Source organism: Setaria viridis, chromosome 9, assembly GCF_005286985.2.
Source record: "Setaria viridis chromosome 9, Setaria_viridis_v4.0, whole genome shotgun sequence".
NCBI lineage: Eukaryota > Viridiplantae > Streptophyta > Magnoliopsida > Poales > Poaceae > Setaria > Setaria viridis.
Genome location: NC_048271.2, coordinates 4,814,227 through 4,842,049, shown reverse-complemented (window position 1 = coordinate 4,842,049; position 27,823 = coordinate 4,814,227). Strand labels below are relative to the sequence as shown.

Below are 27,823 nucleotides of genomic sequence, written 5' to 3'. Positions count from 1 at the left end.
TGAATTTGACAGAGAACTTACGAAGATCAGAGCAGTGGTCTACTTAACCGTGAGGTGCAAACCGTCTGCAGTGTGCTAGATTGCTACTTGACGATAAGGAAATAAAGCCTCCTTGAACCATGCTAGACCGACCATGTTGAGGTTGTACTAAAAACAGTCATGTTCAGTTAGTTCAAAATGTCCTTTTTACTCCAAACAGTGAGAACCGTCGGCGTTCTCGATCGATTCTAGCAACACTTGCCATGGAAGCAACTTAGCCCAGAGACTCACCAGTTACATCGCGTGATATTCCACGCATGAGCTAATCACCAAGCACGGCGTTATTCAAACATGTCCCGTTCAAGAAAAAACCCATTTCAGTTTTAAAACGCATCAAAGAATCAGTCCCAAGAGAGTTCAAAACACACGGGTAGATACAATATTGACGGACCATGACATAGCTCCCCGATGTGTGTCACGAATGTCAACTCTCCCCGGTTTCGTGCCACTGCTCGTCAGAGTCTTTTATTTCACGCTTGACACTTCATCAGTTCACACATTCACGTCACATCTCCCTGGAACTCCACCATGATATATACCCACCGGTTTTGCACCGCCTGGATATAGCAAGAGCACGAGCAAGCTAGCTAAAAGCAGCCAAGATGGCTAGACCGCCGTTGCTCGTCCTCGCGGTCGCCGCCGCCGCCGTCTGCGGCCTCGCGCAGCCTGGAGCGGCCGACCTGAAGGTGGACTACTACGCGAGCACCTGCCCGAACGTGGAGGCCATCGTGCGCGGCGTGGTGCAGCAGAAGATGCAGGCCACCATCCGGAGCATCGGCTCCACCATCCGCCTCTTCTTCCACGACTGCTTCGTAGAGGTTCAGATTAGTTCTGCATGTTCAGTCGAAAAACGCAGAGCGCACCATGTAGTCCTATACGGGAAACTAAAAGTAGCGATGGATTTACCAGGGTTGCGACGGGTCGGTGCTGATCGAGTCGACGCCGGACAACCAGGCCGAGAAGGACGCCTCCGACAACAAGTCCCTCGCGTTCGAAGGCTTCGACACGGTGCGGAGCGCCAAGGCCGCCGTCGAGGCCGCCTGCCCCGACACCGTCTCCTGCGCCGACGTGCTCGCCCTCGCCACTCGAGACGCGATCGCCATGGTACGTTCTATATCAGAGTCCATGCATTTGCAGCTTCCTTTTGCCTTTTGCCAAGCCATTATGTGCACGCCTGGCACGATACATAATTTGCGCATCTTTCGTTTGTGTGCAGAGTGGCGGGCCCTCCTTCCCGATTGAGCTGGGCAGGCTGGACGGCCTGAGCTCCAACGCCAGCAGCGTACCAGGCCAGCTGCCCGAGCCGAACCAGACCATGGACCAGCTGCTGGCGGTCTTCAAGGCGCACGGGCTCAACATGTCCGACCTCGTCGCGCTCTCAGCGGCGCACAGCGTGGGTCTGGCGCACTGCAGCAAGTTCTCGAACCGGCTGTACAGGTACCAGCCGGGGCAGCCGACGGACCCGACGCTGAACCCCACGTACGCGAGGTTCCTGGAGAGCAAGTGCCCCGACGGCGGCCCGGACAACCTGGTGCTCATGGACCAGGCCTCGCCGGCGCAGCTCGACAACCAGTACTACCGGAACCTGCAGGACGGCGGCGGGCTGCTGGGCTCCGACGAGCTGCTCTACACCGACAACCGGACGCGGGCCATGGTGGACGCGCTCGCCAACAGCACCACCGCCTTCTACAAGGCCTTCGCCGACGCCATCGTCAGGCTCGGCCGCGTCGGGGTCAAGTCCGGCAGGCGGGGCAACATCCGCAAGCAGTGCGACGTCTTCAACTGAAAGAAAATCAAAGCCGCCGGGTGAGCGAGCAGCGGTGCATGTGTGTGAGTGTGCACACGAAATTGTGTGCATGCTGACATACGTGTCCCGGAGGAAAAAAATCGATCGGTTGGGTGTTTTCGGTGATGTTTGTTGGACTTGTACATCTCTCTTGTTTGATTCATTGCATGGGTTGATTGTTGAAACTGTATGTAACGCACATAAGATGTTCTTTCGCAATTGTACACGGTGACGAATAAAACATTCTCCAGAATAATCATGCGATCAGGTACAAACCTGTCATCGTGTCGTTTTTTTAGTGTGCCAACTGAGTTAACCGAAACTTGCCGCAAACAGGGCAGTTTGGTTTCCCGAAACAAAGAAAAATACCTGAGCAGTTTGGTGGTGAGACAATGATCATTCCTAAGAACAAAAAAAAAACAAGAAGAAACGATGATCGGTTGTTCTCAAATCTCAAAGACTAAAACATTCCTCCTGCGAAATTGCGTGCGGTCACCATATTCGTCGTGCTAAACCTTCCATCTTCCAGAGGAATTATTGGTGGGGGTTTGAATTTGTCAACCTTATAATCAATTATTGTGCCGGAGGTCGACGTCGAACACGGTGTGTTTCGTCATGTGATAAGTAAAGCATGAACCTGAAACTGAAAGGGGCGTGAAAAACTGAAACTAATTTACCCTGTAGGTACAAAATTTTACCGAACACTTGCTGGTGTCGTCTTCCGCACAACCAGCACAAGTTGTGGCCGTAAACAATTCACTAGAATTTCTTTCAAACTTCAAACTTCCTCTGAATCGCTCGTCCAAGTCCAAACCAACACGGCAACACCCGTCTCGCCGCCTCCGAACCCGTTCCTTGAGGACACGCGGAGCAGCCGCGCCAGACACCTTCGCGGTTCGCGCGGGCACCAATGGACAAGAGAAGAAGACCTGCGAGATTCATATATGGCGCACGCGCGCGCCGCTGAAAAGGGCAGCGAGAGAGCACACAGACCTGGCGCTCCGACCGGGCACGGCAAAAGACTCCCGGAGCCGCCCATGGGAGTATGGGATGCCTGGGTGGCTGCTTGGTAGGGACCCTGCAACTACTCGGGAAATTGACAGCTGAACCGAAAGCCATCAGAGTCGCCGCTTGGTCCGTTTTATTTACCTTATCTCGTTCCGCGTTGGATAACTTCCCAGGTGAGGTCAGGCCAGGCCACATCGCGTAGCGTAACGATCAGCGCTCGTGATGCGTGTGTGATCCAGTTGAGCAACTTGAGTTTGCTATACGATGCTGATCCTGATGTGTGCTCGTAATTTTCCCCTTCTCTCTCTTTTTTCGACTAGAATTACTCAACTTTTGGATTTTTGTTTGTTTGGGTGTTAATAAGGATCTGGCCCGCGTGTTAAACCATGGGCCGGCCCATTTATATGAAACATTTTCAGGCCCATTTTCAACACTTTTCCGTGTCCGTAAGGCGGCCGCAGAGCGACAGAGGCGGTGTGGGCAGCACCGCAGAGGCGGCGTTTCCTCGACGGAGGAGGACGACCAGGGACAGCGGCTTCGGGTGGTTATGCGATGTGGCGCTGAGATATTAGCTGCCCATCGACACCTGACGTCTAAATCGTGGACCCTCATTAACGAGGAGAGAGCACGCGCACGTGCGGTACGAGACGGCGGCGCAGCGGCGTTGTACGCGACGACAGTCCAGATCCTCCTACGGCGCGTGCAAAGATGGAAGCAAATCTTGTTCTGGCGCGCCAAACTTCATCCCCGACACCATCTTGTTGCCTCTCCCGTGATCATCTATTCTCCTTCGCTAACAGATGCGGGAGGGTTCATCGTTGTTGCAGGAGCCACCGGGGAAGCGAAAGGGCGCGGCGTCGGTTGCGAAGAAGAAGGGCGCAACAGCAGCGGTGGTGCCTATTTTTGGTGGACGTATCAACATGGAGAGAAGGACGACGGGTTGCTCGATGGTTGGATCTGGACTCTCGAGCGGGCAATTCTTCCTTCCCTCATCCCCTGACAGCTGCCAAGGCTACACTGGCTCTACGGCGGCTTGATTTTTGTAAAGGCAGCAGCAGCAGGTTTTCGCGATGTAGTAGGGGTCGGCAAGAGGTGCAGTTCAATTTCTCAGTGTTCTTCCATCCATCCGTGACCTGGTTCTCCTGTTTAAGTTAGTGGAGAGAGGAACTTTCAGCGGGTCAGCAGTCAGCAGTAGGATTAGTTAGGCTCGGGAAGGCCGACATTTGATCCGTATGCACAAACAAACTGAAGTCACGTGAAATCATTCTCTCGGTTGGTTTATTAGTAGAAATTGAATTTTGTTTGCAAATTGAAGTATACGTGGATTGAATTTTAGCTAAAGTCTCATGCTCTAGCCAATAAAATAAACGTGGTACAGACTTGTATTTGGCCAACTCTTCAGTACAGAAGTGCTTTGTCAGGACACCGTCTGAAAATGCTGAGTAACGTGATCAGTGGCATTTGAGTCAAGCAAGACCTGGAAGAGCCATACTGTGTAGACGCACTCCATCTTCTCCAAGTTGACGTTTTTAGGCCTAAAACATACTATGATCTCGTTTGTAGACAAAAGCAACAAAATAGTGCATAGAGATATAATTTATGCTTGATCATGTATGTATGCGTGCATTGAATAGTTTGCAGACGGTCATATAAACAATCCATGGTACAAACTGTCTGTATTATTATCTTTGTGTGACTTGACGAATCAAATAGACAGCAGACGTGCCCCTAATCCGCCACCAAAGATAATCCACCGATGGGGAAAGACAGCGACTGCAGGTCTGCAGCCACAGCTGCAGCCTGCAGGTGCTGCGCTAGGACGATTAGCATCAGCGCTAGCCAATAAGCCGGCGATTGCCGTTGGGGCCTTGGCTCGGGGGGGGGGGGGGGGGGGGGGGGGGGGGGGGGGGGGGGCGCGGATCAGTTCGGTGGATGTCAACATCACCACCAACGTTCACAACAACACACGTCATTTTCCTCTCCGACCGTTGCCCTGGAACGAGCCCCCAGTAGTGCGCGGTGCTGCTGCTATCACAACGGATCGAAAAGGAGGCATTACGTGTGCCCGAGCACATAACTACTGCTAGTGCTGTAGTCTAGTTACTTGACGCACCTGCCACGTTTGTTCTGGAAAAGAGGGGGAGCTGATTTGATGCTACGATCCAAGGTGGTGCCAAGAACAAGGAGTAGCACGATGGCGGCTACGGGCTGCCGCCGGAAGGTTGAAGAAGCAACGCAACTCTTTCCAGGCAGACGCCACTTTTTGGATGGGAGGGGAGGCGCTGCAATGGGTCACGCACCAATTATGCACACCTTTCGGCTCTGGCCATCTAGCTAGTAATGGCCGGTTCCGGACGTCTCCAATCAGAGAAAACCTGCCCCGGGATGCAGGCCGAAGGACCTTGGCCGCACTCGCCTTTCCAGAGGGGCGGAAGCTCTTATCTGCATCTGCAATCTCCATAAGAGTCATCGCGGCATCGGCTGACGAACGTGCACGGAACCGCTCAGTGCAGTGCCATAGGTCGCGTGATACATGTGCGATCTTTGCGTCTAATATGTTACCGTGGTGTAGTAGTGGAGCGGTACATTTATCCTAGGGACCTTGTTTTCAGTTCCCTCGAGTTAGAAGATCAAGTCATGTTTCCAGTTTCCGTAGCCGGAGTGCACATTACGGCAAGTGCGCGCAACACGGTATTCTGGTCTTATAGTACCACTCCATCCCATTACAACCTTGAAACACATTCCAGCTTTATTAGTAGCTAGAAAAACACATTACCCAGCAAAGTGAACTATTTTTTTACAATCCTGCTGGTTGCTTCCTCCTCTCATGTGATCACTGCGAATCTCTGAAGAATCATGAGTTGCTAGTTGCTACTAGCTACTTTCTGCTACCGAGTACAACAACGGCATTTTCTTTTCTCTGAATCCAGTAACGGCATTGTTACTTGTGCCTCTGGCGTCACGGCTGCAAAAACGCGAACCCTGTCGTGAGCACGCAGACGCGGCATGTAGCTCCAGGCGCGCACCAACCGCGCCATGTGGAGGTTGCGTTCGCACACATGTTTGCAGCGCGGGCGGCCAGCTAACCACACCGCATCCGCCCAGGGCACGGGCCACAACCCGCCCCACCCCGCGCCGGGCGGATAGGTTGTAGACAGGCGCATGTGTTCCCGTGGGCGCCGCTTCTTCTAGATCCCTCGCCCGGCCGCTCCTCGCCATCCACCGCCGCACACGGATCACGGCGCCCGCGCCAGCCGTCGATCCTGTACGTACGGCGCGCCGCCGCCAGCCCGCCTCCGCGCGTATTAACTCTCTCGCTCGGCTCACTGACTCCCCCCACTCCGAGGAGACTTGGCTTCTACTGCATCGACCGATCATAACCTCACCGGTCGGTCGCCACCAGCAGCCACCACAGCGCACGCAGCGCTCGACAGCGTCATCATCGCTCGCAGTGCCCCAGCCGCGCGCGCCGCTGCCCGCTGGTGTGGTGTCATAGGCCATTAAGCCACTGCGTGAGAGTGCGAGACACTCGGCCATCGGCAGGGGGCGAGAGAGCGTTGCGTGCGAAGCCGGTGGGGAGCGCGGGGAGAGGAGAGTGAGAGAAGGGGAGAGCGCGCGGCGGCTAGCACGGGATGGGCGCCGAGATCAGGATCCTGGCGGCGTTCTTGGCGGCGCTCGCGGCGGCCGCCGGCGTGGCGGCGCAGCTGCGGCAGGACTACTACGCCGCGGTGTGCCCCGACCTGGAGAGCATCGTGCGCGACGCCGTGTCCCAGAAGGTCCAGGACCAGCCCGTCGCCGTCGGCGCCACCATTCGCCTCTTCTTCCACGACTGCTTCGTCGAGGTCCGTTCTTCCCTCCCTCCCTCCCTCGCTTGCACCAACAACAAAGAGATTTCCCTTTTCTTTGCCAAGATTTTGGTTCCAAAGACAGAGACAGAGGGAAGCGGGACGGCGCCGCATCCGCATGTGCGCTTAATTGCTCGGCATGTGACCCTGACTGTGATCCCCAGGGATGCGACGCGTCCGTGATCATGGTGTCGACGGGGAACAACACGGCGGAGAAGGACCACCCCAGCAACCTCTCCCTCGCCGGCGACGGCTTCGACACGGTCATCAAGGCCAAGGCCGCCGTCGACGCCGTGCCGGCGTGCACGAACCAGGTCTCCTGCGCCGACATCCTCGCCCTGGCCACCCGGGACGTCATCGCCCTGGTACGTCGCCGCAGCACGCGGCGCACATCAATGCCGCCGCCGCCGCCACGGAAATCGAACCTTTCCGTCCCCCAAATCTACACCTGCAAAGCCCCCCAACTTTCCAGGATTCCCTGCGTAAAGTGTACGGGGCTCTGGTCCGCGTGCGTAACGACCTCGATCCGTGCAGGCTGGCGGGCCGTCGTACGCGGTGGAGCTCGGGAGGCTGGACGGGCTGGTGTCGCTGTCGACCAACGTCGACGGGAAGCTGCCGCCGCCGTCGTTCGACCTGGACCAGCTGACGACGCTGTTCGCCGCCAAAAACCTGTCGCAGGCCGACATGATTGCTCTATCTGGTAAGCAAATAATTACTGCCACTACTACCCCAACTAAATTCCTTGCTCCGGTGCCCGTTCTTTCATAAAGAAAATAGTTACTCCAGCTGCTGTACTTACCGGTCGTAGTGATTAGTGAAGTGCAGAGACAGATTTCCATGTGCTCTGTTCCATGTCTTTCGAGTCAAGCAAATAGTCACCCCCAATGCTGCAATGAATTGTGTGGGCTCGAGAGATCCGTAGCACAATAGAAAATTGCATTACCATATTATCCCTAGGTTAGAACGACAGAGGTGACCAGTTTATCACAGTTACTAACGAATAGGCGAATAGTGCTAGGAGTGTGTTGCACACTTGCAGTCTTGCACTGTAGCTGGTCGACGGATCTGAAAGGGGTCAACTGTGGCGACTGGCTGTCATGCCGGTTGCCGGACTGGATTGATAGCCGCCCGCCCCTTGCTTGCACGTGAAAGAAAGGTCAGCATCGCATTATTGTACTCCATGTATATCATCATCATCCTCCACACGCAGCTCGGCCATGATCCAACCCAGGCCGTTTGCGACTCAGGGAGCGTCCACCTCCATAATTTCGGCCCACGCATTGAGGCACGACGGGCCTGCCAAATGAGCTGTCGAAACTCGAAAACTTAGAAGAAGAAAAAAACTCGTGGGATCAGTGTCACGTAGCAGCAGGAGCATCGTCCAGGACGCATTTTTAATTGGACGGAGCGTCAGCTCCTACGTGCACCGCAACACCATTCAATCAAAGAATAAAAAACTCCGAGAAAACAGCGAGAATTGTTTTTTATATTTCTTTTTTGTTGAAGGAAGAAGAATTTGTGTTGTGTTTGCAGGGGCGCACACGCTGGGGTTCGCGCACTGCAACACGTTCGCGGGCCGGATCCAGCCGGAGTCGGTGGACCCGACGATGAACGCCACGTACGCGGCGGACCTGCAGGCGGCGTGCCCGGCGGGGGTGGACCCCAACATCGCGCTGCAGCTGGACCCCGTCACGCCGCAAGCCTTCGACAACCAGTACTTCGTCAACCTGGTGAACGGCCGGGGGCTCTTCACCTCCGACCAGGTGCTCTACTCCGACGCCCGCTCGCAGCCCACCGTGGTGGCGTGGGCGCAGAACGCCACCGACTTCGAGCAGGCCTTCGTCGACGCCATGACCAAGCTCGGCCGCGTCGACGTCAAGACCGACCCGTCGCTGGGGAACATCCGCCGAGACTGCGCCTTCCTCAACTGATCTGCAGGTTATCTCAAAGAAAAAAAAACTGATCTGCAGGTGATCCGTCTCTGAAACTCTCAACCGTTAGCTGTAATGCAACGGATGGTGGAGTGAAGATGAACATACAAGGGTTGGTTATCTCTCAAGTGTCCATATAGAATCTAGAGTACAATTTCATCACAAGGTTAAACTTAAATGGTTAAATGCTAAGAAGGTTGTTTGATTCACCGATAGGTAGTGGCACTTGGTAGGGCAAATGCATTCGCTTTCTTCTTCTTTTTGTTCAGTTTCAGAGTAAGATTTGTTGAACGGTATCTTCTTGCGTGTGGATGTTAGGGTTGGCTCATGAATGAGTGAGCCTTTCTGTAGTTATATTGCCCCTCCTTTTTTTTCTCCTGAGACATCCTTGTTGCGTTCAACCATTCAAGCCATAGCACTCCTTGGTGCGAAGCAGAACGACGGTGAAAGAATGCGTGTATGCTTGATTCAGACAGTCAATAACTAAAGCAGAACAGCTATTCTTGTGATGGATCCACCACGCCTGCACAGTCGTGTGGAAATGGCTTTCCTGTTGAGTTCTCCAGCACAACGGCACAAGCCATATTCAACTCCAAGAAATCAGAGATGTGAACAAAAACGCGGAAAGAAATGCATTTTTTTGGAGTAAACACGAATGGCGGTGAAACTATGGCATCAATCGCAATTAGCCCGATAGATAAAAGGCATCAACGTCATCTATCCACTGATCTTTCAGTTTCAGCAAAAGCATCTCTATAAGGCCAGGTGAAGAATCACGAGGATATATGCCAAGCCGTAGTGGGATCCTTTTTGTCATCAGCCACACAAGAAAATTACTATCCTACACTGACATCCATCGACATGACATCCATGATCAATACCATACAATAGGAATTCTAAAGCTGGATAAGGCTAGCTGCTAGCCAGAGGCCGTCGTCACAAACAAAAGGCAACGAAAAGAAGATCAAAAGGGCGGCAAAAGGAACCCAGAAAGAACATTCCTTCACTTCAGCGGGCGCCCCAGCAATCTGCAGAATTGATATGATTTATTGGTCACGCAAAGCCGACCGTCAGCAGCATCAATCTGTAGGTTGTTTGTTTCTTTAGTCCCTCCTAAAATATCTATCACATCGAATATTTAGATACTAATTAGGAGTATTAGGGGGTGTTTGTTTCCTTAGGAGCTCCTAAAATTCCTGTCACATCGGATGTTTAGATACTAATTAGGAATATTAAATATGGACTAATTACAAAATCAATTGCACAGATGGAGGCTAATTTGCGAGACGAATCTATTACGCCTAATTAGTCCATGATTTGACAATGTGATGCTACAGTAAACATGTGCTAATGATGGATTAATTAGGCTTAATAGATTCATCTCGTGAATTAGCCTCCATCTGTGTAATTAGTTTTATAATTAGCTCATGTTTAGTCCTCCTAATTAGCCTCCGAATGTTCGATGTGACATGAATTTTAGTCCGGACTAAAGATCCAAATAGCCCCTTAAATATAGACTAATTACAAAACCAATTGTAAAGATGGAGACTAATTTGCGAGATGAATCTATTAAGCCTAATCAGTCCATGATTTGACAATGTGATGCTACAGTAAACATGTGCTAATGATGGATTAATTAGGCTTAATAGATTCGTCTCGTGAATTAGCCTCCACCTGTGTAATTAGTTTTATAATTAGCTCATATTTAGTCCTCATAATTAGCCTCCGAATATTCGATGTGATATGAATTTTAGTCTGGACTAAAGATCCAAACACCCCCTAGTCCAGGTGCCTTTAAGGCATCTCCAATGGTACGAGCTATCACCAGCTCTAAGCTCATGAATTTAGAGGAGAGAGAGAATGCAACATGCAGTCTTGAATATTGTGCAGTGAGAGTATTGTGCATTGGAAAATGAGTAAGCTTATCTCTTCGCTCTTAGTCTCTTACCTTTTGTATTGTTCAATGAATAAAAATTTATTTCTACTAGCTCTAATCTAAGCTAGATTGTTGAAGACGCCCTAAGCAGGCTGCCTACCAGTAGCAGGCTAGCAGCAGCCCTATTATGCCTTTGATGACACCAGAAATGGTTTAGTTAGTGGATAGCTAGGCACTCCAATTTCCGGTGATTAGTAAAAGGTTGAAGTGGGGCAGCACCACTGGTAGCATCCATTGCCATTGGCATTCACCCGGAGTCAGTGGTGACATCTGAATGTCGAGGCAGGATGCCAAAAGGCCACGCATACGGCATACGTACGTGTGTTGAGATACATGGGAATCTTCCTTCAGATCAGCTCGAGGGCGATTTGTGGCCATTTGGGTAGGAAAGGATGGCTTTCTTTCGTGACTCGGAGCACTTGCATAGTTGCATTGATTCCGTCGCTGAAATGGGGAGAAAAAGCTCAGGAGTCAGGACAGAGAGACATAGCACTTCTTGTCATCTTGTTATTGTTGGCATCCATCTGAAGGTAGTGTGAACCTGACAAATCAGCGTCAAAGACTGCTTCCAGATCACTATGACAGTAGGACACTGTTGCGGGTGGAAGTCCACATTGACTAGTGGGGTGTGAGTGTTCACATACGCAGAAAGATTAGAAGCACGCGCGCGACGCCGCCGACGCGGACAGGGCGCGTCCAAGGCGGGCTCATCACCTCGGCGCCGGGCATTGCAACTTGCCAGCAGCGGCTTTACCCTGAGGCCTCCAGGGAAACGCAACAGACCCCATCAGCAGCAACTGTGTGCAGAGCCGGCGATGTGAGTGACAGCCGGTGCCGCGGTGCATGCACGACGCCAGCCGGCCGTCTAGTCACACGCGCTCGCGCGCACACGGCTACAGCGCCATGTATTCACATCGTGCGGGGATCGCGACGCCTGAGCACGACGCACCCGGCGCCACTGGCCAAGTGATCCGCCGCGGAAGCGACGACGCACTCACGGAAAAAGGGTGATGATGATGAGTACGCCTCCGCGGCAAGGTACTGTGGGAGCGTGGGGGGCAACAGAGGCATTGTAGCGAGCACCTGATGAGGTATATCCCACTAATGAAAAATTTATTATTCGTTCCGAGACTTAATATAATAGTAATGTGATCATTAGTACCAGATCTAACGACTAGTCCCGAGGAGCCTCTCGTGACCCTCTTTACTACCGGGTGGAGGCTTCACCCGGTACCAAAGGTCATAAATCAGTACCGGTTGAAGTCTCCAACCGGTACTAACGTGCCTGAGGGTCTTTAGTACCAGGTGGAGACTTCACCCGGTACTAAATCGCAACCTCCCCTCACGCGTTAGCTCCCCTTCTCTCTCACACCCCACGCTCACCCCCCTCCCCACGCTTATCCACTTGTCTCCTCATCCTCTCACCCGCGCCTCTCTCTTCTTCTCCCCGCCGAATCCCCTCTCTCCCCCCAGCTGAATCCCCTCCCTCTCCCCCATAGAGATCCCATCGCCGCCCCTCTCTCCCCCCTTCGCTCGCCCATCACCTCTTACATGTGGCGAGGAGCGAGGAGCGGCAGCGGGACAAGGAGCGGCAGAGGCAAGAAAGGAGGGCGCAGCGAGACGGCGGAGCATTAGCAGGGCGTGGCAGAGCTCCGGCGGGAGGGCGCGGCGGCGGAGCGTCGACACGGCGTAGCGTAGCAAGGAGCACGTGGATCTTGGAGTATCGGCCACCTCTCCCTCAGATCCGGCGGCGGCGGCAACCGGCGAGCTGAGGAGCGACGACGGCGACAACCGGCGGTGGTGGCTGAGCAGCGTAAGTACGCCGCCTCCCTCCCTCCCTCCCTCTCCCTCTCTCTCCGATGTGAGGCTCATGTGCTGTGCGGCCGGGGCTTCGACGCTCGGGCGGACGACAGCGGGGTGCAGCCAAGGCTTCAGTAGGCAGAATTCTTTTTTTATTTTTTAATATCCTTTAGTAGCGGTTATTTGACCCGGTACTAAAGGTCCTATTAGTACCAAAATAGCAATACCGGTTACAACTGGTACTAACGGGGGGTTTGAATCCGGTACTAAAGGCGCATTCCCCAGCAGTGTCCGGAGATGTGGTGTTTCCCGTGTCCTGTAGTGAATCGTTTTTCTTCGTGGGAAGAAGGTGAAGATCCATGCTGGGAAATTCCCATGCTGGTAGATCGTACATGCCACTAGGTACATCGTCAGGGAAGTGTTGGCCGTTACATGAGCATGAGTTACAGAGTTAGCTTGGGCGCCCAAAACCACTGGCTAGTCATGATCCAGTGAGACAATAACCAAGGAATCAATCAGCTGATGAAAGGCAAGGAGGCTGTATGGGGTGTCAACATCTCAGCAAGTCGGCCGATGCAACCATTCATTGGGAGCGCATCGTGCTCTATCCATCTTCCATTTTTGTCGGGTTCATCGCTTGTGGGTACGTGAATTGCGTCGATCGTGCTCGCTCATGAATCGTGCGGTGGTGCGGCCGTACGAAAAGGCGAACGGCGATGGAGTGAAAGCGAGCAGACGATGGAGTCTGATGAGACATCATGATGTTGGAACATGAGTCGGCGCCGATGCAAGCTGACCCACTACAACAAACAAAGGCAAACCCACACCGTGGAACCTTTTGCTGGAGGCTTCCAATAATTTCCACGGAGATATGAAATTTTTTTTGTTCTGGGAAAACCCATTTTTTCGATAAAAAGTACTTTACATTAATTAAAAAAAGTACTTTACACATATTGAACATGTTATTAATCAAGGGCAAGGTTATGTTATATTATGTTATAGGTTCATTCTATGGACAAAAAGGTAAAACTAAAACTGATGCTTTAGGGACCTTAAAATTTTTTCATATTCTCAATTAAGCCATCTCCAATGGTACATAGCAGCTATCTCCGAGACCTGTCATCTCATATTTTTGTCCAACCGGAAGAAAGACAAAGGACATCTCTTGATTAAGAGGTAGTCAAGATAGACCTGAGACGGAAAAGGTCCGGTCCGACCCAAGCTCAATCCTAATTACGGCGGGCTAAGCCCAGTCGAATCGTGATTTGGGGCGGGTCATGATGCTAATGAATTTGGTGGCCTTAAATCATTTACTTTTTACATTAAAAAATGACGGGGCGAGATGAGACCGGTCCAAATTAAACCCGATAAAGTTACTTGCAGGGCTTGGGTATTAATTTTAGGTCTGAAATAAATCAGGCTTTTCCCTTGGCCTGACCCTCAAATTGCTTAGGTCTACTTCTAAGATCATGTGAGGCTAATGCATGGGAATATCAATATTTTGGATTGTGTTCCAAAGTTAGAACATTCGAATATTCCATATTTATCTATTGTTGATGTGGAGTTGCTATTTAGACAGCGGAGTCTTACTCTGGATATGGCCTTAGGTCTATAAACTCTTAAACATGTCCTTAAACTTTAAGTGGCTACTCCTATTGAGGGTACGAATTCGTCTAGTCCTAGAGTGAACATGTAAATGCATTAAAAAGGATGTGGGCCCATGGCTTCAACTGTTAATCAAGTTAGAAGGGAATTGTATTGACCTTCCAAAAAAGAAGTGTGCAAACCATGACAAATATCCGGGAGAATAATACCTAAGACTAATGGGATGCGGACCGATTTTGTAATGTTCACCACAAATCTTTATTATTCCTGACATCCATTTATCTCCTCGTCTCATCTCGTCTTGACGTGTCACTTGTTCATAACAAAAGTAAGAATTTTCAAAAGAGCAATGGCATATGGCAAATCAATCCTCAACTAGTAGTACGTACTCCTAGTCCTGGATAAAAATTCACTTCACCTGCCTCGTTTCGGTCCGGATCATCAAAAGATCTACGCTTGCCTTGCCTATCTTTAACAATCCGCGATGACTGATGAGTGGCGCTTCTGTTGTCGTGCATGACATCGGTTCCCTCACCAGACAGTTGACTTCGATTACAATCTCCGTCACTCCACCACCACCAGAAAGCATGCGCTGTAAACATCAGAACGTGATCGGTCACACGCCGCCTGTTTCACGGCCTCACTCCACCTCCGGCGCCCGGGCGGATGAAAAGGCAAAATTGGGAACCAAAACCAAGCCTTTCCGATTTTCCGCGGAGCAGGTGCCCAGCTCACATCACCCGGGCCGTCGGATCGCTCACGCGGCAGCCCATCGGGTGCCAGGATCGCAGGGGAACCCGCGCGGAAGCCGCCCGCGCCGGGGAAAGCGACACCTGGTGCGCGGCCGCGGACAGCGACCAACCCGTGCTGCTCGCGCGTCCAAATCGGACGACAGCGCCGCGCCGACGGGGTCGGGCCCGGATTGCACGCGCATCTCCCTTGTCCCCTCCCCCCCACTCCCTCGATCTCCCCCCGCGCCGCTACCGCCTCGGCTATAAAAGGTCCCGCCCACGATCGAGCTGGCCACGGCTTAAGCTCGATTGGCAGGCGGCAGCTAACGGGAGTAGTAGGGGTTTCTTCTCTTCCGCTTTGGGGCATCCCGATCCGATCGATCTGTTGCGGCGGAGGCAGCGAGTGGCTGGGTATTGGCCGCCGGAGATAGAGTGAGAGCTTCGAGAAGAGGGGAAGCCGAGAAGGTTCGGCTCCGAAGGGAGTGACGAGAGGAGATCGTTCAATTCAGCGGACGGGAAGAAATCAGGAGATCGAGGAAGATGTGTATGGACCAAGCCGCCGTGCCGGTGAAGAGGGTCTGGCTCGGCCTCGCCACGCGCCTCGGCCTCCGGCGAAAGACTGGTAAGCTTCTAGCGCTCCCCGCTACATCTGATCTAGTTCTCGGTCAGTTGTCGCCGACGTGTGCCGTCGTCGCCAGCTGCTTTCTGCTACCTCTACTCTATCGACCTCGTTTCTCATCGGCGGATCGGTTGGTGAATGCAGGCCTGAGGAAGCTGAGGAAGGAGGTGCGGACGTGCGAGTACCACGACGTGCACGTCATGTGGGAGATGCTGAGGACGACGGACGGGCCGGTGCCGCTGGCCGAGAAGGAGGCCGCCGCGGCCGCGGCCGTCGCGGCGGCCGCCAGCGCCAGGAAGAGGAAGAACGCGTGTAGGCGGTTCATCTACTACTGCTGCGCCTTCTGAGCGACTCGTTGATCAGCCTGCCTGAGGAATGAACGGCGTCAAGAACCTTTCTGCTGATCCTAGCTCCTGAAAGATCGGGACTCAAATCTCGAGCTCGATCGGGTTCAGCTCTCGGCCGGTGTCGTCAGCGTGCTACCAAGGAGCTCAGCTCGTCCGAGACTGCTCCCAGGTGAAGATCGAGAGATCGATCGCCCCAGCGAGAGAGGATGTGGTACATAGGAAGAGTTTGGAGTACGTGTAGAGAGAGAAAGAAGATGATGGAGATGTACAAAAATAACCTGAAAAAAAGGGTTATGGTTTGGATCTGTGTCAGTGCAAATCCTCTTCAAAAAGAAATCAATCCCCCAGTGCTTTTTTTTGCTCAAATCCCAGCGTTTTTCTCTCCTCCAACTTCTTGGTAGTTCTTCCTGAGTTCGTTACCGTACGTGTTAATTAAAAATTAAAGATCGTTGACGAGAGGAGGTACAGGTGGATGAGAAGATATGTAGCTAGAGTACAACTGGAATCATCGGAATGAGCGTGTGAAGACGAGGAAAGCACGTAGTCCAGTGGCTTCTGCCAGAGAGAGGAGTTGGCGATCGCTACCCTCCCTTCTGCAACTGACGTACTCAAGCGGTCAAGATTCACGTTCAACCAGCGCATAGCATACTGGTGTGATGGTGTTTCTTACTTCCAAGCGATGGCAACTTGAGCTTAACGTACGCTGTTTTGCGGCAAATCCGTGTAGCCGAAAACTGTCTGGATCCAACAGAAAGCGAGCTGTTATGCACAGCACACCAGCTAGAGAAGAGAGCGAAATTTTTACGAACATTTTACAAAAAAAGGTGCAGTTTGAACTGAATCATAAATATTTGAATCCTACACGAGCCCTGACTGAAAAACGCAGCTTTAAGGTCGGAACAAAATTTACTGAAACAATTAGTGGCGATGTATGTCTGAACCCATATCATATTGCAGAAACACTATACCATGTCTCGATTTCTTCACGAGGGAAAAAGGTAAAAGAAAAGCTAGCAACTTAAAGCTTCTCACCAGAGATGATCCAAATGGATAATGATCTGGAGTGAGTTTTTTTTTTCAAGAATAGAAAAAAAAAACCCACGACAGTTGGGGGAAAGAAAGAACCTCGTGCCGTATTTTTTGAATGGTGGCATTTCCATTTATAAATAAATACTGCAATGTGTGCATAAACTTCTTTATTTAAAAAAATGTGAGCATGTACTTTGAGTTTTAATGAAGTTGATGCAAAAATAGCAATGATTGTTTAAAAGTGTGAAGTACAAAACGACAAGTTTTTTTGTTTATTATCTCCACCCTGTCCGAATTATAAGTTTAGAATCGTCTTGTCCTTTATACGGAGCATTATGTATCAGGCCATGAAGATCTGTCCGATACCGGCTTCGTAGAAACCTAGAATATCAGTATTTTTTAAGCCTGGGCAACCAAAGAGCTAAAACGGTTCGGCAGAACTGAAACCACCGTATCCGTCGTGAGATATTCAGGGGGCACCTTTTGCAGCATAATTCATTTTTAATCATTAATACGTACTGTATTCTGTTCCAATTCTGATCATCTAACGGAATCTATAGCACAAGCTTTCGCAAAAAAGAAAGAGAAACAAGAAGTGGGTAGAAGGAAGCTGAGCCGATGCCCAGAATGGCACGTGCAGTGTTCAGCGCGTGTAGATCAATTGTTTCGAAAAAAAAAGGCATACAGATTAAGAAAAAAGCACCTTGTACACAATAATCTTGTTACTTCGTAGTTACTTTTCACTTGGGAACAGGTAAAAGTGTCCTCAGCAACGGTAACCAGAAATCATCCCGTTCATGATTGTGAGCTCGTGACTACGGAGCCCAGTAAAATAGGCAGAACAAAACAGAACTGGTGATCACTTTGGTTTACAATCTATTCCAGAATTTTTCACCTTTTGATTACTTGTTTGGCATCAAAGATTAGATCAACATGAATCAGATGATGACATCCAAGAGTTCAGCAATACCAATCACAAAAGAAATGCAAATGCACTAGATCTAGAGAAAATGATGGGCGCTACTAGCACATCAGAATGGGGGAAGGCAATATTTCTCAACTGCATAAGACTTAGGAGTTCTAAGATCCAAGACAGCAGAATATTGGGATCCAGTTTCAAAGCCAGTCTGTCAACCAAACCACATTTGGTGCAGTTATTCTAACCAGCTTCCATTAAGGATATTCTCACCTGGTTGCATTCAGAATGTCTTTCTGGCTATCCTGATTTCAAAGGGGTAGCACCTCTCTGGAGTCTGGAATCCTCAAATAATAAGACAACTGACAAATACTCTGTAAGCAAACATTATTTGCAGGAAGAGTTAAATTAAAGTGTATGAACACATTTTTCATGTCAGATAAATATAGCAAAAAGCTCAACAAAGACACCATGCTTCGACAAAAGAGTATAGCCAGAACTAAAAATCATCATGTTACAGTCACTCACTATGCCACTTTAGTAAGATAATGAAAATAGAACATGGTCAAGACAAGCAAGCGTCATAAAAACAAAGTATATGATGTAATGCAACTTGAACTACTCAACTGAGATATAAATTGCTGAAAGAACAGGTGCAATCTTCGAATGGGACCAGACCACATGCTGAAAAGTTCACGCTGAAAAATAGCTAGTCCAAAACAATACTAAAAATGTTACCAAATAAACATTCGAACAACTATTGAACAGTTCATGGATTCTTGGACCAAGATGTATATTGTATTCAAGTAAACAGATTTCAACAAAGAATATGACATTCTTCTATAGTTGAATATAAGAGCTACAGTAATAGGAGTAGTGAAATCAACAGTTCGAATTGATTCAATTAGAAAAGTACATATCATAAATTTCGGATGACATGAACTGTAATTCAGTTACATACATGTTTAAAACATTTACATTCCAGTCATAGGAGAGAATTTGAAGTCCTTGAGCAAACAAAGCTTATATATTTATTCAACCGGGGAAAAACTTGTATCCTAATTGCAAGGAGTCATAGCCATAATCTGAATATAATGTACAAGAGCAATGAGCCATTGAAGGCATCGGCTTATGATCACTGCGAAAAATGATTCCAATTGAGTTTGTAACAAGGGAAAAATGCTCTATTACAACATCACAACAAATCTCTAAAGTACTATGAGAACATGCTTTTTGTGCCAAGAACTGAGGGTATATATGTCGACGAGTTGCTCAGCTTGATCAGGACATCAGCCAACCCTATTGATTCTTCGATTTATTATTGATGGCTATATATTCCCAAGAAAGAATTTATGCTAAACTGTCCATTACAACTCATTTGTTCGCTTGTAAGGCCTTGGACTTTCTTGCTCATGAGTACTGCAATACTCGGATTTTGTAGCCCTGTTGTTTGTCTGCCGCTTCATTTACTTCACTGCCAGCAAACTGCATCTCGTTTTGAGAGGTTCATCGACTACAGGGCAATCTGGTTCATTCTCCTCCAAATGACATTGTCTGTATCTTCTCGATTTGTGTGGGCCAATTTGGACCAAGCGAATGTGGATCAGATTGAACAGCAACTGCAAAATCTTGCAAGGTTGTAGAATAACCCAGATTTGGTTGTTGCAAGCCATTCATTCTACCAGTAAACTTCTCATTGACTTTACCAATTCTTCTACTGCTGGCTCTCACTCTTGACAAATCCATGCACGGCTTAATCAACCTTCTCAAGAACTCATCTAATCCACGATTCAAAGCATCAACACCCTGCACCGTCACTCCAATGCCATCACTGTGCAACCTTCTCTTCAACCCCTCGCACAAAGTAGCCGTGTCCAGCAAATGGCCAGAATCATAGCACGACGGCGCCGGATCATCCATCCTCCTCCGCATCCTCAGACCACTGCTCCCTGCCACAGAGATCCCCAATGGCGCCGTTATCGGGCTCCGACTCTGGACGCACGGAGCAGACCTGACCTGCTCCACCTCCTCCCCATCCTCCACAGACACCACCTTCCCAACCGGCGCCCCCCTCTCCCTCGCCAGCTCGCCATCACCAGAATCCACGACCGCCCCCACATTCCCCACCACCGGCAGCGCGACGCCCACGCACTGCCCGCTCGGGGCGGTGGTCGTCCCCGACTGCCCCGTGACGGCCTGCCGACTCGGCGGCGGCACCCCCGACAGCGCATTGCTGATGATCCCCCTGATGAGCGCGTTGTGCAGCGCGATGTTATCCTTGCCTATGGTGGCGAAGCACAGCTTGTCGAACTCCACCTTGGTGAGCTTCAGATTCAGCAGCCTGGTGAGGTGCGCGAAGTACTTGCCGGCCCGCTGCCTGCCGAGCCGCTTCACCAGGCGCTGCTTGAGCTCGGCGACGTCGACGCGCGCCATCTTGCGGCAGGTCGCCATCCCCCGCTCCCGGAATGCGGCTCCCGCGCTCGCCCCCGATCGGAACCCTAGCGATGCAAGCCCCGGGGTGCTCAGATCTAACAGAACGAGCAGGGTGCGGAACGAATTTGGGGAAAATGGAGCGCGAGGGGGAGCGGAACTTACTTGGAATCCTCGATCCCGCGGGGGAATTCGCCGCTAGGGTTTCGTCGCAGCTGCGCGATCGGGGAGAGGGGGAGGGGAACGAACTCAGCGAGCGGAGGAGGGAGGACCGGGTGTACGACGAGTCGTGGGCGACGCGAGGGGGGTTGGCGGGGAGGAGTGTCAGCGGGCGCGGGTGTATGGGGCGCGGTGCAGGGAGGGGGAGCGGGGGTGGTGTCTGGTTGGTGGCTGTTTGGGCCGAGAGGGGAAACGGCGGCGGTCAACGGGCACGTGCGGATTTGTGGTGTGACAGCTGACGTCAGACAGAGAGGTGTTCGGTTCCACGGACTACGTTCTCTGTCACATCGAATATTTAGATACTAATTAGAAGAATTAAATCTGAGTTAATTATAAAACCAATTCCACAGATGAAGGCTAATTCGCGAGATGAATCTATTAAGCCTAGTCCATGATTTGACAATGTGACACTACAGTAAATATGTGCTAATTATGAATTAATTAGGCTTAATAGATTTTTCTCGCGAATTAGCCTCGATTTGTGTAATTAGTTTAGTATCTAAACATTCGATATGATAGGGACTAACTTTAGAGGTGTTTGGATCCCCGGGCTAAACTTTAGTCCCCATTACATCGAATGTTTAGATCTAATTAGGAGTATTAAACATAGACTATTTACAAAACTCATTGCGCAGATGAAGGCTAAACGGCGAGACGAATCTATTAAGCCTAATTAGTCCATGATTTGACAATGTGCTTCTACAATAACCATTTGCTAATGATGAATTAATTAGGCTTAATAGATTCGTTTCGTCATTTAGCCTCCATCTGTGTAATTAATTTTATAATTAACTCATATTTAGCCCTTCTAATTAACCTCCAAATATTTAATGTGACACGGACTAAACTTTTAGCTCAGTATCAAACAACCCTTGATCAAATCCCGTGAGCGAAACCTTTGCTCCTCTGTGCAGTTCCTGAGCTGGGTGGTCTGCGGGTGTACGATGTGATCATGTTATCAAACACTGAAACTTTTGCGCGTCTGATTGGGACACCTAGAATACTAGAGAGGAAGCTGAGCTGAGCTCCGCTGACTAGCCTTCTGGTCAGTTACACTGTTCATGTACTACGGTTCACCTGTTATGTTAAATCAGAGGATTTTCTAAGATAACATTTAATGTCCAAGTTTTATTTTGGGTGTACGAACATCATAGGGCTTTCGAAGTTGGAGTAAAGGTTTTTATGTGTGCAGCAGCCTTTTCTTGTGCCCCCAAAGAGGTCCAAAAATGTTCTTCTCGAGAGGAGGATAATGCAGATAGCAAAAGGCATCAAGCTACTTTTTGAAGAATCAACGACTTCGAAAGTTTTGTTATTGGTGATGTGAATAAGAGTTTTTTTTATATCAGCAGGAGGTTGCTTGATATCGAGGGCTAAACTTAAGTAGTGTCACATCGGATGTTCGTATGGTAATTAGGAGGATTAAATATGAGCTAATTATAAAACTAATTGCAGAACCTCTGAACTAATTCGCGAGATGAATCTATTAAGCCTAATTAATCCATCATTAGCAAATGGTTGCAGTAGCACCATATTGTCAAATCATGGACTAATTAGGCTTAATAGATTCACCTCGCGAATTAAACTTCATCTGTACAATTAGTTTTGTAATTAACCTATGTTTAATACTTATAATTAGTATCAAATATTCGATGTGACAGGTGCTAAACTTTAGCGGGTGTATCAAACACGATGGAAAGACTCCTGATGTGGCGCAAATTTTTCTTCTTTACGGATGTGACGACAGTAGTTTTAACTTTATGGCCTGTGACGTGCTTATGAAAGTAGTATACTCCTGAAAAGGCCAGCATGGCATTGATACTGCCGGCCCGACAGCCTAGTTTCTGTAATAAAAGCCCAATGGCCAATTCGCGCCCTGCCATTGGATAATTGGGCCTAACAAGGACCAGCTTGGTAAACCCTATGGCCCCAACTTCCTGCGAATGTTTTTTCCAAGGGAAAAAAAGACTTTCAACGTCCCTCGTGCATCATCCCTCGTATTCAAAATCAGGTATCGGACATCCCTCAACTTTGAAAACCGTTTGTACGATGGTTTTACATGACGTGGTACTGGATCCCCACCTGTAATGTGTTCTCTCTCCTCCTTCCCTCTCTTCTTCCCCTCCCGCTGTACTCCCTGCTCCGCCGCCCTTCTGATACGGTGATACCCACCGTTCGTCGGGCCACGCCTTCGGCCATCAAAGCGAAGAGCCCCTGCACCTGGACGCCTTTTCGCCCGGATTCGGCCGCAGCTCGCCCTTAACCTCTCGAACGCCCGGCCTTGCCTCCTCTTCCAACTCTCACTCTGCTCTGTTGCGCCAAACTTAATCTTGATGATCTCGGTGCTCATATTGGCACTCGCACGGAAGATATTCCTGCTCAGATGGCAAGGATTACTAATGTAAGCTCTTTGTTTGCACATGCTTTGATTAGTTGGAGCAACGCCATGTTGGCAAGCCAGAAGCGGCGTGCTGCGGCAGCCGTGGCCTCGTCGGCACTCTGCCACAGTTCTGAGTTCAGTCGCCGGTCGCCGCAAGCCAAAAAAAAATCGACGAGCTCGTGGCACCGCTCATCGATTCCTCCGGCACACTCACGTATCCAACAACCCTCTGCCTCCCAACCCATCTAGAGACCCAGATTGCTGGCCGCCTTGCCTGTCTTTTGTGCCGAGCTGCACCGCCGAGACCCGCCGGCCAAATTCGTCCATTACGCTCCCCCATCTTCAAATCACTGCAGTACACACCTCAACCACCTCCCAAGATCCGTCCTCAGCCAGCTTCGCGCCGCCCCCATCCACTCCTCCAGCGGGTATTTGGGTTTTCCCGGCCGCCACTGCTCCCGAGCCGCCGCAAGCCACCTCGACGTCGACAGCCACCTCCGGTCTTCCTCCGCCCGAACCTAGCACACAGGTGGGCTATTCGTGACCCACTAGCGCCCAAGCTCTTCCCAACTCTGCGCGTTCGCAGGTGTGGCCGCCAGAGCGCCGCCGCGGCCATGACCGCCATCCTGCTCGCCGCTGGCCGCCTAGGGTTAGGGTTTCGCGAAATTGATGCGCCGCTTCGCACTGGTGCTGTAGGTGGCGAGTTCGTCGCCGCCGGCGAGATAATCGCCAGTCATGGCCGGCCACGGAGTGGATCGGGCCGTCGCCGATGGCCACGCCCTACAGAGAGGGGGAGGATAAAGTGACTTGGCATGTGGGGCCCATTGCCACCTGGTTGCCTGACGTGTGGGCCCCATGCCACGTCATGCGAAACCACCAGTAAAAGGACGTGATTTGCACAGTATTGTACAGGTCAGGGTACGGGATAGCTGATTTTACACTTGAGGGATGAAACTACGGCGATACATGGGACGTCGAAAGAACTTTTTTTCTTTTCCAAAAATAACCAGAGTGGTCCACAAAAGCTCAAAATATCCTTCTGGTGCCCGATAGTATCAGGGCCATGTTTAGTTCACTCCAAAATCCCAACTTTTGCACTATGCAAAAAGAAGATTCCCCATCACATCAAACTTGCGGTACATGCATGGAGTACTGAATGTAGACGAAATCAAAAACTAATTGCACAGTTTTGTTATACTTTGCGAGATGAATCTTTTGAGCCTAATTAGTCAATATTTGGACAATAATTCACAAATACAAACGAAACGCTACAGTGTTGCTACAGGAATTTTGGTTGCCCAAAGTGTTTTCAGTTCCAACTTCATCGGTGAGTGAGTGAGTGATGTCCTGTCAATGAGCACCTGTGCAGCCAGCTTTTCCTTTTCCACTGTGAAAGAAAGGTGGTCGCATCATTTCACAACGAGCACCAGGTAGCCAGCCTAAAATGCGATGGCAATGGCATTTGGCATCCCGAACCGTCGTTACAGCCTATCATCGGTCACCGGATGATGCATTGCTTCGGCTGCACACTGGGAGGGCCAAAAAAGGCGATTAGTCAATGATGGCAGGCACAAGAACAGTGATGCACAAGTCTCGCAATGGACCGGCCGGCCGCAGCTTCCTTCTCAAGCAACGCCTAACGAAGAAAGACGCTCGTAGCTTGCTAGCTTGCTTCACGGTGCACGCATATGGATTGAGTGCTCGATTCGACAGCTCGATCGGGGGGCTTCAACGGAGGCTATCATTTGGATTTTTGCAGGATATCGATCTATTGATGAACCGCTAATTGGATCATAATGTATGTCATTTTTTAGTCACTGAATCCACCAAAACGACTTACAATATGGAATGGATCGGAGTGAGTAGGTAATTATGTTAGATGATGGGTTACGTGATGTGCATGTACGATTGCCGACATGAAACTTCCATCTTCACAAGCTCTTCGTATATATAGCCTCCAGCAAAATGATCAAAGACCACAAAGATCAGGTCCCCTCACGGTCACGGGTGCCGGACTGTTGGCCGATCGAACTCGGCGATTCCAAGGTCCCATCCCCTGACCATGCAGACCGGCACCCAACCGCAGCTCGAAAAATCATGCCCAGGCAGTCGTGTCGAACACTCGGAGCGCATCCGTATACAGAGGCTCTGTCGTTTTGAAACAAGGCCCCGCTGCCTGCAGGAAGGCAGAATATTGGCAACCATACACTTGTCGGAGCTCGTCTAGTTGTGCCGACTCCAACACGGCGCGGCGCGGCAGCATCCAATGATCCAACCATGAGCGCAGCCCGGCGGAACGAAGCGACCAAACGGGGGCGCGGGCGCGTACGTGGAAGCGAGCTTTTATTCCTAAGTTAGATTCATTATCTAATCCGATATGTAGAATTCCCTTCTATATAGAACTGGATTCCATATCTAATTCTAATTCTATGCAGCATATTGTTATCAATTGTATATCTTGATTTGATTCCTATTGGATTTGAATTAGTTCGATTTCAATAGGGGTTCTTCCTATATTTCGTCTTTTATTATGTTAGATGAAGGGGAAAAAATGGGAACTCAAGGATATCAAAGAGTAAAAAAAAAGGATGGAATGAAAGAGTGATTGGTTGAAAAGAAAGAGAAATAGAATAATGAGAATCATATGGATTTACACAAACCTCTAATGATTAGAAACTAAAAACGAGATCTCGAAGTAATTCGGACGATTTCAATTATCATTTATTTGTACTTATTAGTTACTTTTACCCAATAGAGCTTAGAAGTTAGAAGTAATAATTTCTTGGTTGATTGTATCCTTAACCATTTCTTTTTTTTTTTGACACGAGGAACTCACCATGAATCCACTAATTGCTGCTGCTTCCGTTATTGCTGCTGGATTGGCCGTAGGGCTTGCTTCTATTGGGCCCGGAGTTGGTCAAGGTACTGCTGCAGGACAAGCTGTAGAAGGTATTGCGAGACAGCCAGAAGCAGAAGGTAAAATACGAGGTACTTTATTGCTTAGTCTAGCTTTTATGGAAGCTTTAACAATTTATGGACTGGTTGTGGCACTAGCGCTTTTATTTGCGAACCCTTTTGTTTAATCCTAAAAAAGAAAAAGAGTCCTTTAGATTAGATACTTTTTTCTTTTTTTTCGTACATTGGGATTTGCTTCTGTAATTCCAAGTATATCAATACTTTACTCCTATTTATTATATTATTCCGGGAATTTTGTATTTATCGGGACAGACAATACCCCAGGAACCCCAGGAAGGGCTGATTTGAGCATGATCAATTTAGAGGATACGCTCGTCCTCTTCCTTCCCATTCTTAGTTTAGGACAGTGGAAACTCTTTTTCTTTTATTTTAGGAATTTTGGGAACATTTCAACAAAGGAGATTTTTTACAGGTCAAACAAGACCTAAGACTTAATCTAAAAGAAATTATTAGATTAAATCTATTTGCATTAAAAAAAGATTGCATTAAAAAAACCGATCAAAAAAGGGCGAGCGAAGTAAGTGATCGAAAAACTTTCTTCTTTGTTCGTCCTATCTATAAGAGGAGAGCATATGAAAAATGTAACCTATTCTTTCGTTTTTTTAGCTCACAGGCCATTCGCTGGGAGTTTCGGGCTTAATACCGATATTTTAGCAACAAATCTAATAAATCTAACTGTAGTGGTTGGTGTATTGATTTTTTTTGGAAAGGGAGTGTGTGCGAGTTGTCTATTTCAAGAATAGATTGGATCTATCCGGCTGCACTTTAGAATATTTTTTAGTATTTTTTTGGATAAATAAGAAAAGGTGCACGATCTCGACGAATTACTTCTGAATAACTTCAGAAATCATATGGAAGAACCATAGCATTTCGCGACTCATTGGTAAATTTACTTTGATTCTCTATAGACCAATAATGTGAGACCATTAACACGGTTAAAGCTAAACTGCTTGAAGTCCGGGCAAAAGGGGGTACTCTTTCTACAACTACATTAGTCTCGAAATGCTTTAAACGGGAAATAGCTAGTGTGGAATTTATCTGATATAGAACACTCATATCGATAAAATAGTTTGAACTATTTACTAGAAGGGCATCCAGCCCTTTTTCCAATGCCGAATCGACGACCTATGTATAAAAGAGAAATTTTTTGGATTTGAAGAAAAAATAAAAGGAATTGTATCAATTTAGATTTTCCATTTATTTAGTTTGTTTTTCTTAATGAAATTGAAATTATTAACTAACAGAGCAAACACAAATAAAGAAACAACTTTGCTGACCATGATAGATTTTTATCTAGTTGGAAGAATCCTCTTATCTTAATATTCATCTAGTCTTATATAAGTTTGGGTATATAGAAATACAAACAGAAAAGAGAGGATAGGCTCATTACATAAAAAAAAGATATGGAAATAGCCATAATACATAGCAAAAGAGAAAAAAAGGAGCGGGAGAGCCAAATGAATCGAAAGATTCATGTTTGGTTCGGGAAGAGATCATAAAAATTGTAAACTTAATAGCAAGATAATCTACTTTCATTAAAAGATTTATTAGATAATCGCTAAGCTATGCAACTCTTTTGTGCGGATCCTTATTATCCGCCGCTCTTCTAATCATTAGATTTCGAAAGAATTTCGATTTCTTTTTTAAAAAGAAAAAAAATGTTTTACTTAAAACATTTTTCTTTAGTGAGATTGAATATTTATATGCAAAAAGAAGTGCTTTAAAAAACACCTCTTTTCCCGCATTTCCAAATTATTACAAATATAGCAGGTCGCGCGAGGCTAACCAGCCGCCGCGCGCTCCAAACCGTAGCGTACCCGCGGCCGGCCGGCCGCGGCGGCGCCTGGATCGGGGCTTTTCGGCCGCGCGTGCCGCCATCCAGGGCCCCGGAGTAACGTACGGTGGCCGACCCAGCCGCGCGCGGCGTGCCGTGCAGATTCGGGGCCGTCATGCGGAGACGGGTCCTACGTGACGATAAAGTGGTTTAACGGAAAGCGGTCGTGACAGCGTCGTAGTGGCAGTCCACCAGACATGGATCGCAACTCATGTAGCGGCCCCACGCGCACGTCCCAAGCTCGCTTTGCTGGGTTCACTACGTGACTGGATTAATGGAGATTGCATGCTTACACCGTTAGTTAACAGGGACGTCTAACTGTCGAGCACGGTCTGCAGCGGTCACTCCACAAGACCACAGCAAAGCTATAGCTTTAGGAAATGTAGCAAAAATAA

General features: G+C 49.1%; 4 protein-coding genes across 4 annotated transcripts; 3 read left to right on the top strand and 1 right to left on the bottom strand.

Annotated features, from left to right (window-relative positions):
- The first annotated feature begins 559 nt into the window (after nucleotides 1–559).
- On the top strand, nucleotides 560–2,123 carry LOC117836917 (peroxidase 51). Its single transcript, XM_034716447.2, has 3 exons — nucleotides 560–857; nucleotides 949–1,143; nucleotides 1,256–2,123. Exons 1-3 carry the CDS (start codon nucleotides 642–644, stop codon nucleotides 1,823–1,825), a joined length of 981 nt encoding a protein of 326 aa, XP_034572338.1. The 5' UTR covers nucleotides 560–641; the 3' UTR covers nucleotides 1,826–2,123.
- Nucleotides 2,124–5,962: 3,839 nt separating this feature from the next.
- LOC117840521 (peroxidase 51) lies at nucleotides 5,963–8,959 on the top strand. Its single transcript, XM_034721034.2, has 4 exons — nucleotides 5,963–6,675; nucleotides 6,843–7,043; nucleotides 7,213–7,378; nucleotides 8,212–8,959. Exons 1-4 carry the CDS (start codon nucleotides 6,466–6,468, stop codon nucleotides 8,607–8,609), a joined length of 975 nt encoding a protein of 324 aa, XP_034576925.1. The 5' UTR covers nucleotides 5,963–6,465; the 3' UTR covers nucleotides 8,610–8,959.
- Nucleotides 8,960–14,961: 6,002 nt separating this feature from the next.
- Nucleotides 14,962–16,013, top strand: LOC117836586 (uncharacterized). Its single transcript, XM_034716045.2, has 2 exons — nucleotides 14,962–15,303; nucleotides 15,445–16,013. The coding sequence occupies exons 1-2, from the start codon at nucleotides 15,222–15,224 to the stop codon at nucleotides 15,645–15,647; spliced, it is 285 nt and encodes a 94-aa protein (XP_034571936.1). The 5' UTR covers nucleotides 14,962–15,221; the 3' UTR covers nucleotides 15,648–16,013.
- Nucleotides 16,014–18,600: 2,587 nt separating this feature from the next.
- LOC117840961 (uncharacterized) lies at nucleotides 18,601–20,345 on the bottom strand. Its single transcript, XM_034721507.2, has 2 exons — nucleotides 20,188–20,345; nucleotides 18,601–20,090 (listed from the first exon to the last, which is right to left on the bottom strand). The coding sequence occupies exon 2, from the start codon at nucleotides 20,041–20,043 to the stop codon at nucleotides 19,123–19,125; it is 921 nt and encodes a 306-aa protein (XP_034577398.1). The 5' UTR covers nucleotides 20,044–20,090; nucleotides 20,188–20,345; the 3' UTR covers nucleotides 18,601–19,122.
- Between the last annotated feature and the right edge of the window lie 7,478 nt (nucleotides 20,346–27,823).

Excerpts from the sequence above, each read along its gene's own strand:
- LOC117836917 (XM_034716447.2), top strand. The coding sequence starts at position 642 with ATGGCTAGACCGCCGTTGCTCGTCCTCGCGGTCGCCGCCGCCGCCGTC. Across the intron at positions 858-948 it reads TCCACGACTGCTTCGTAGAG|GGTTGCGACGGGTCGGTGCT; the intron begins GTTCAGATTAGT and ends TGGATTTACCAG. Across the intron at positions 1,144-1,255 it reads CTCGAGACGCGATCGCCATG|AGTGGCGGGCCCTCCTTCCC; the intron begins GTACGTTCTATA and ends GTTTGTGTGCAG.
- LOC117836586 (XM_034716045.2), top strand. The coding sequence starts at position 15,222 with ATGTGTATGGACCAAGCCGCCGTGCCGGTGAAGAGGGTCTGGCTCGGC. Across the intron at positions 15,304-15,444 it reads CGGCCTCCGGCGAAAGACTG|GCCTGAGGAAGCTGAGGAAG; the intron begins GTAAGCTTCTAG and ends TGGTGAATGCAG.
- LOC117840521 (XM_034721034.2), top strand. The coding sequence starts at position 6,466 with ATGGGCGCCGAGATCAGGATCCTGGCGGCGTTCTTGGCGGCGCTCGCG. Across the intron at positions 7,044-7,212 it reads CCCGGGACGTCATCGCCCTG|GCTGGCGGGCCGTCGTACGC; the intron begins GTACGTCGCCGC and ends CGATCCGTGCAG. Across the intron at positions 7,379-8,211 it reads CGACATGATTGCTCTATCTG|GGGCGCACACGCTGGGGTTC; the intron begins GTAAGCAAATAA and ends TTGTGTTTGCAG.
- LOC117840961 (XM_034721507.2), bottom strand. The coding sequence starts at position 20,043 with ATGGCGACCTGCCGCAAGATGGCGCGCGTCGACGTCGCCGAGCTCAAG.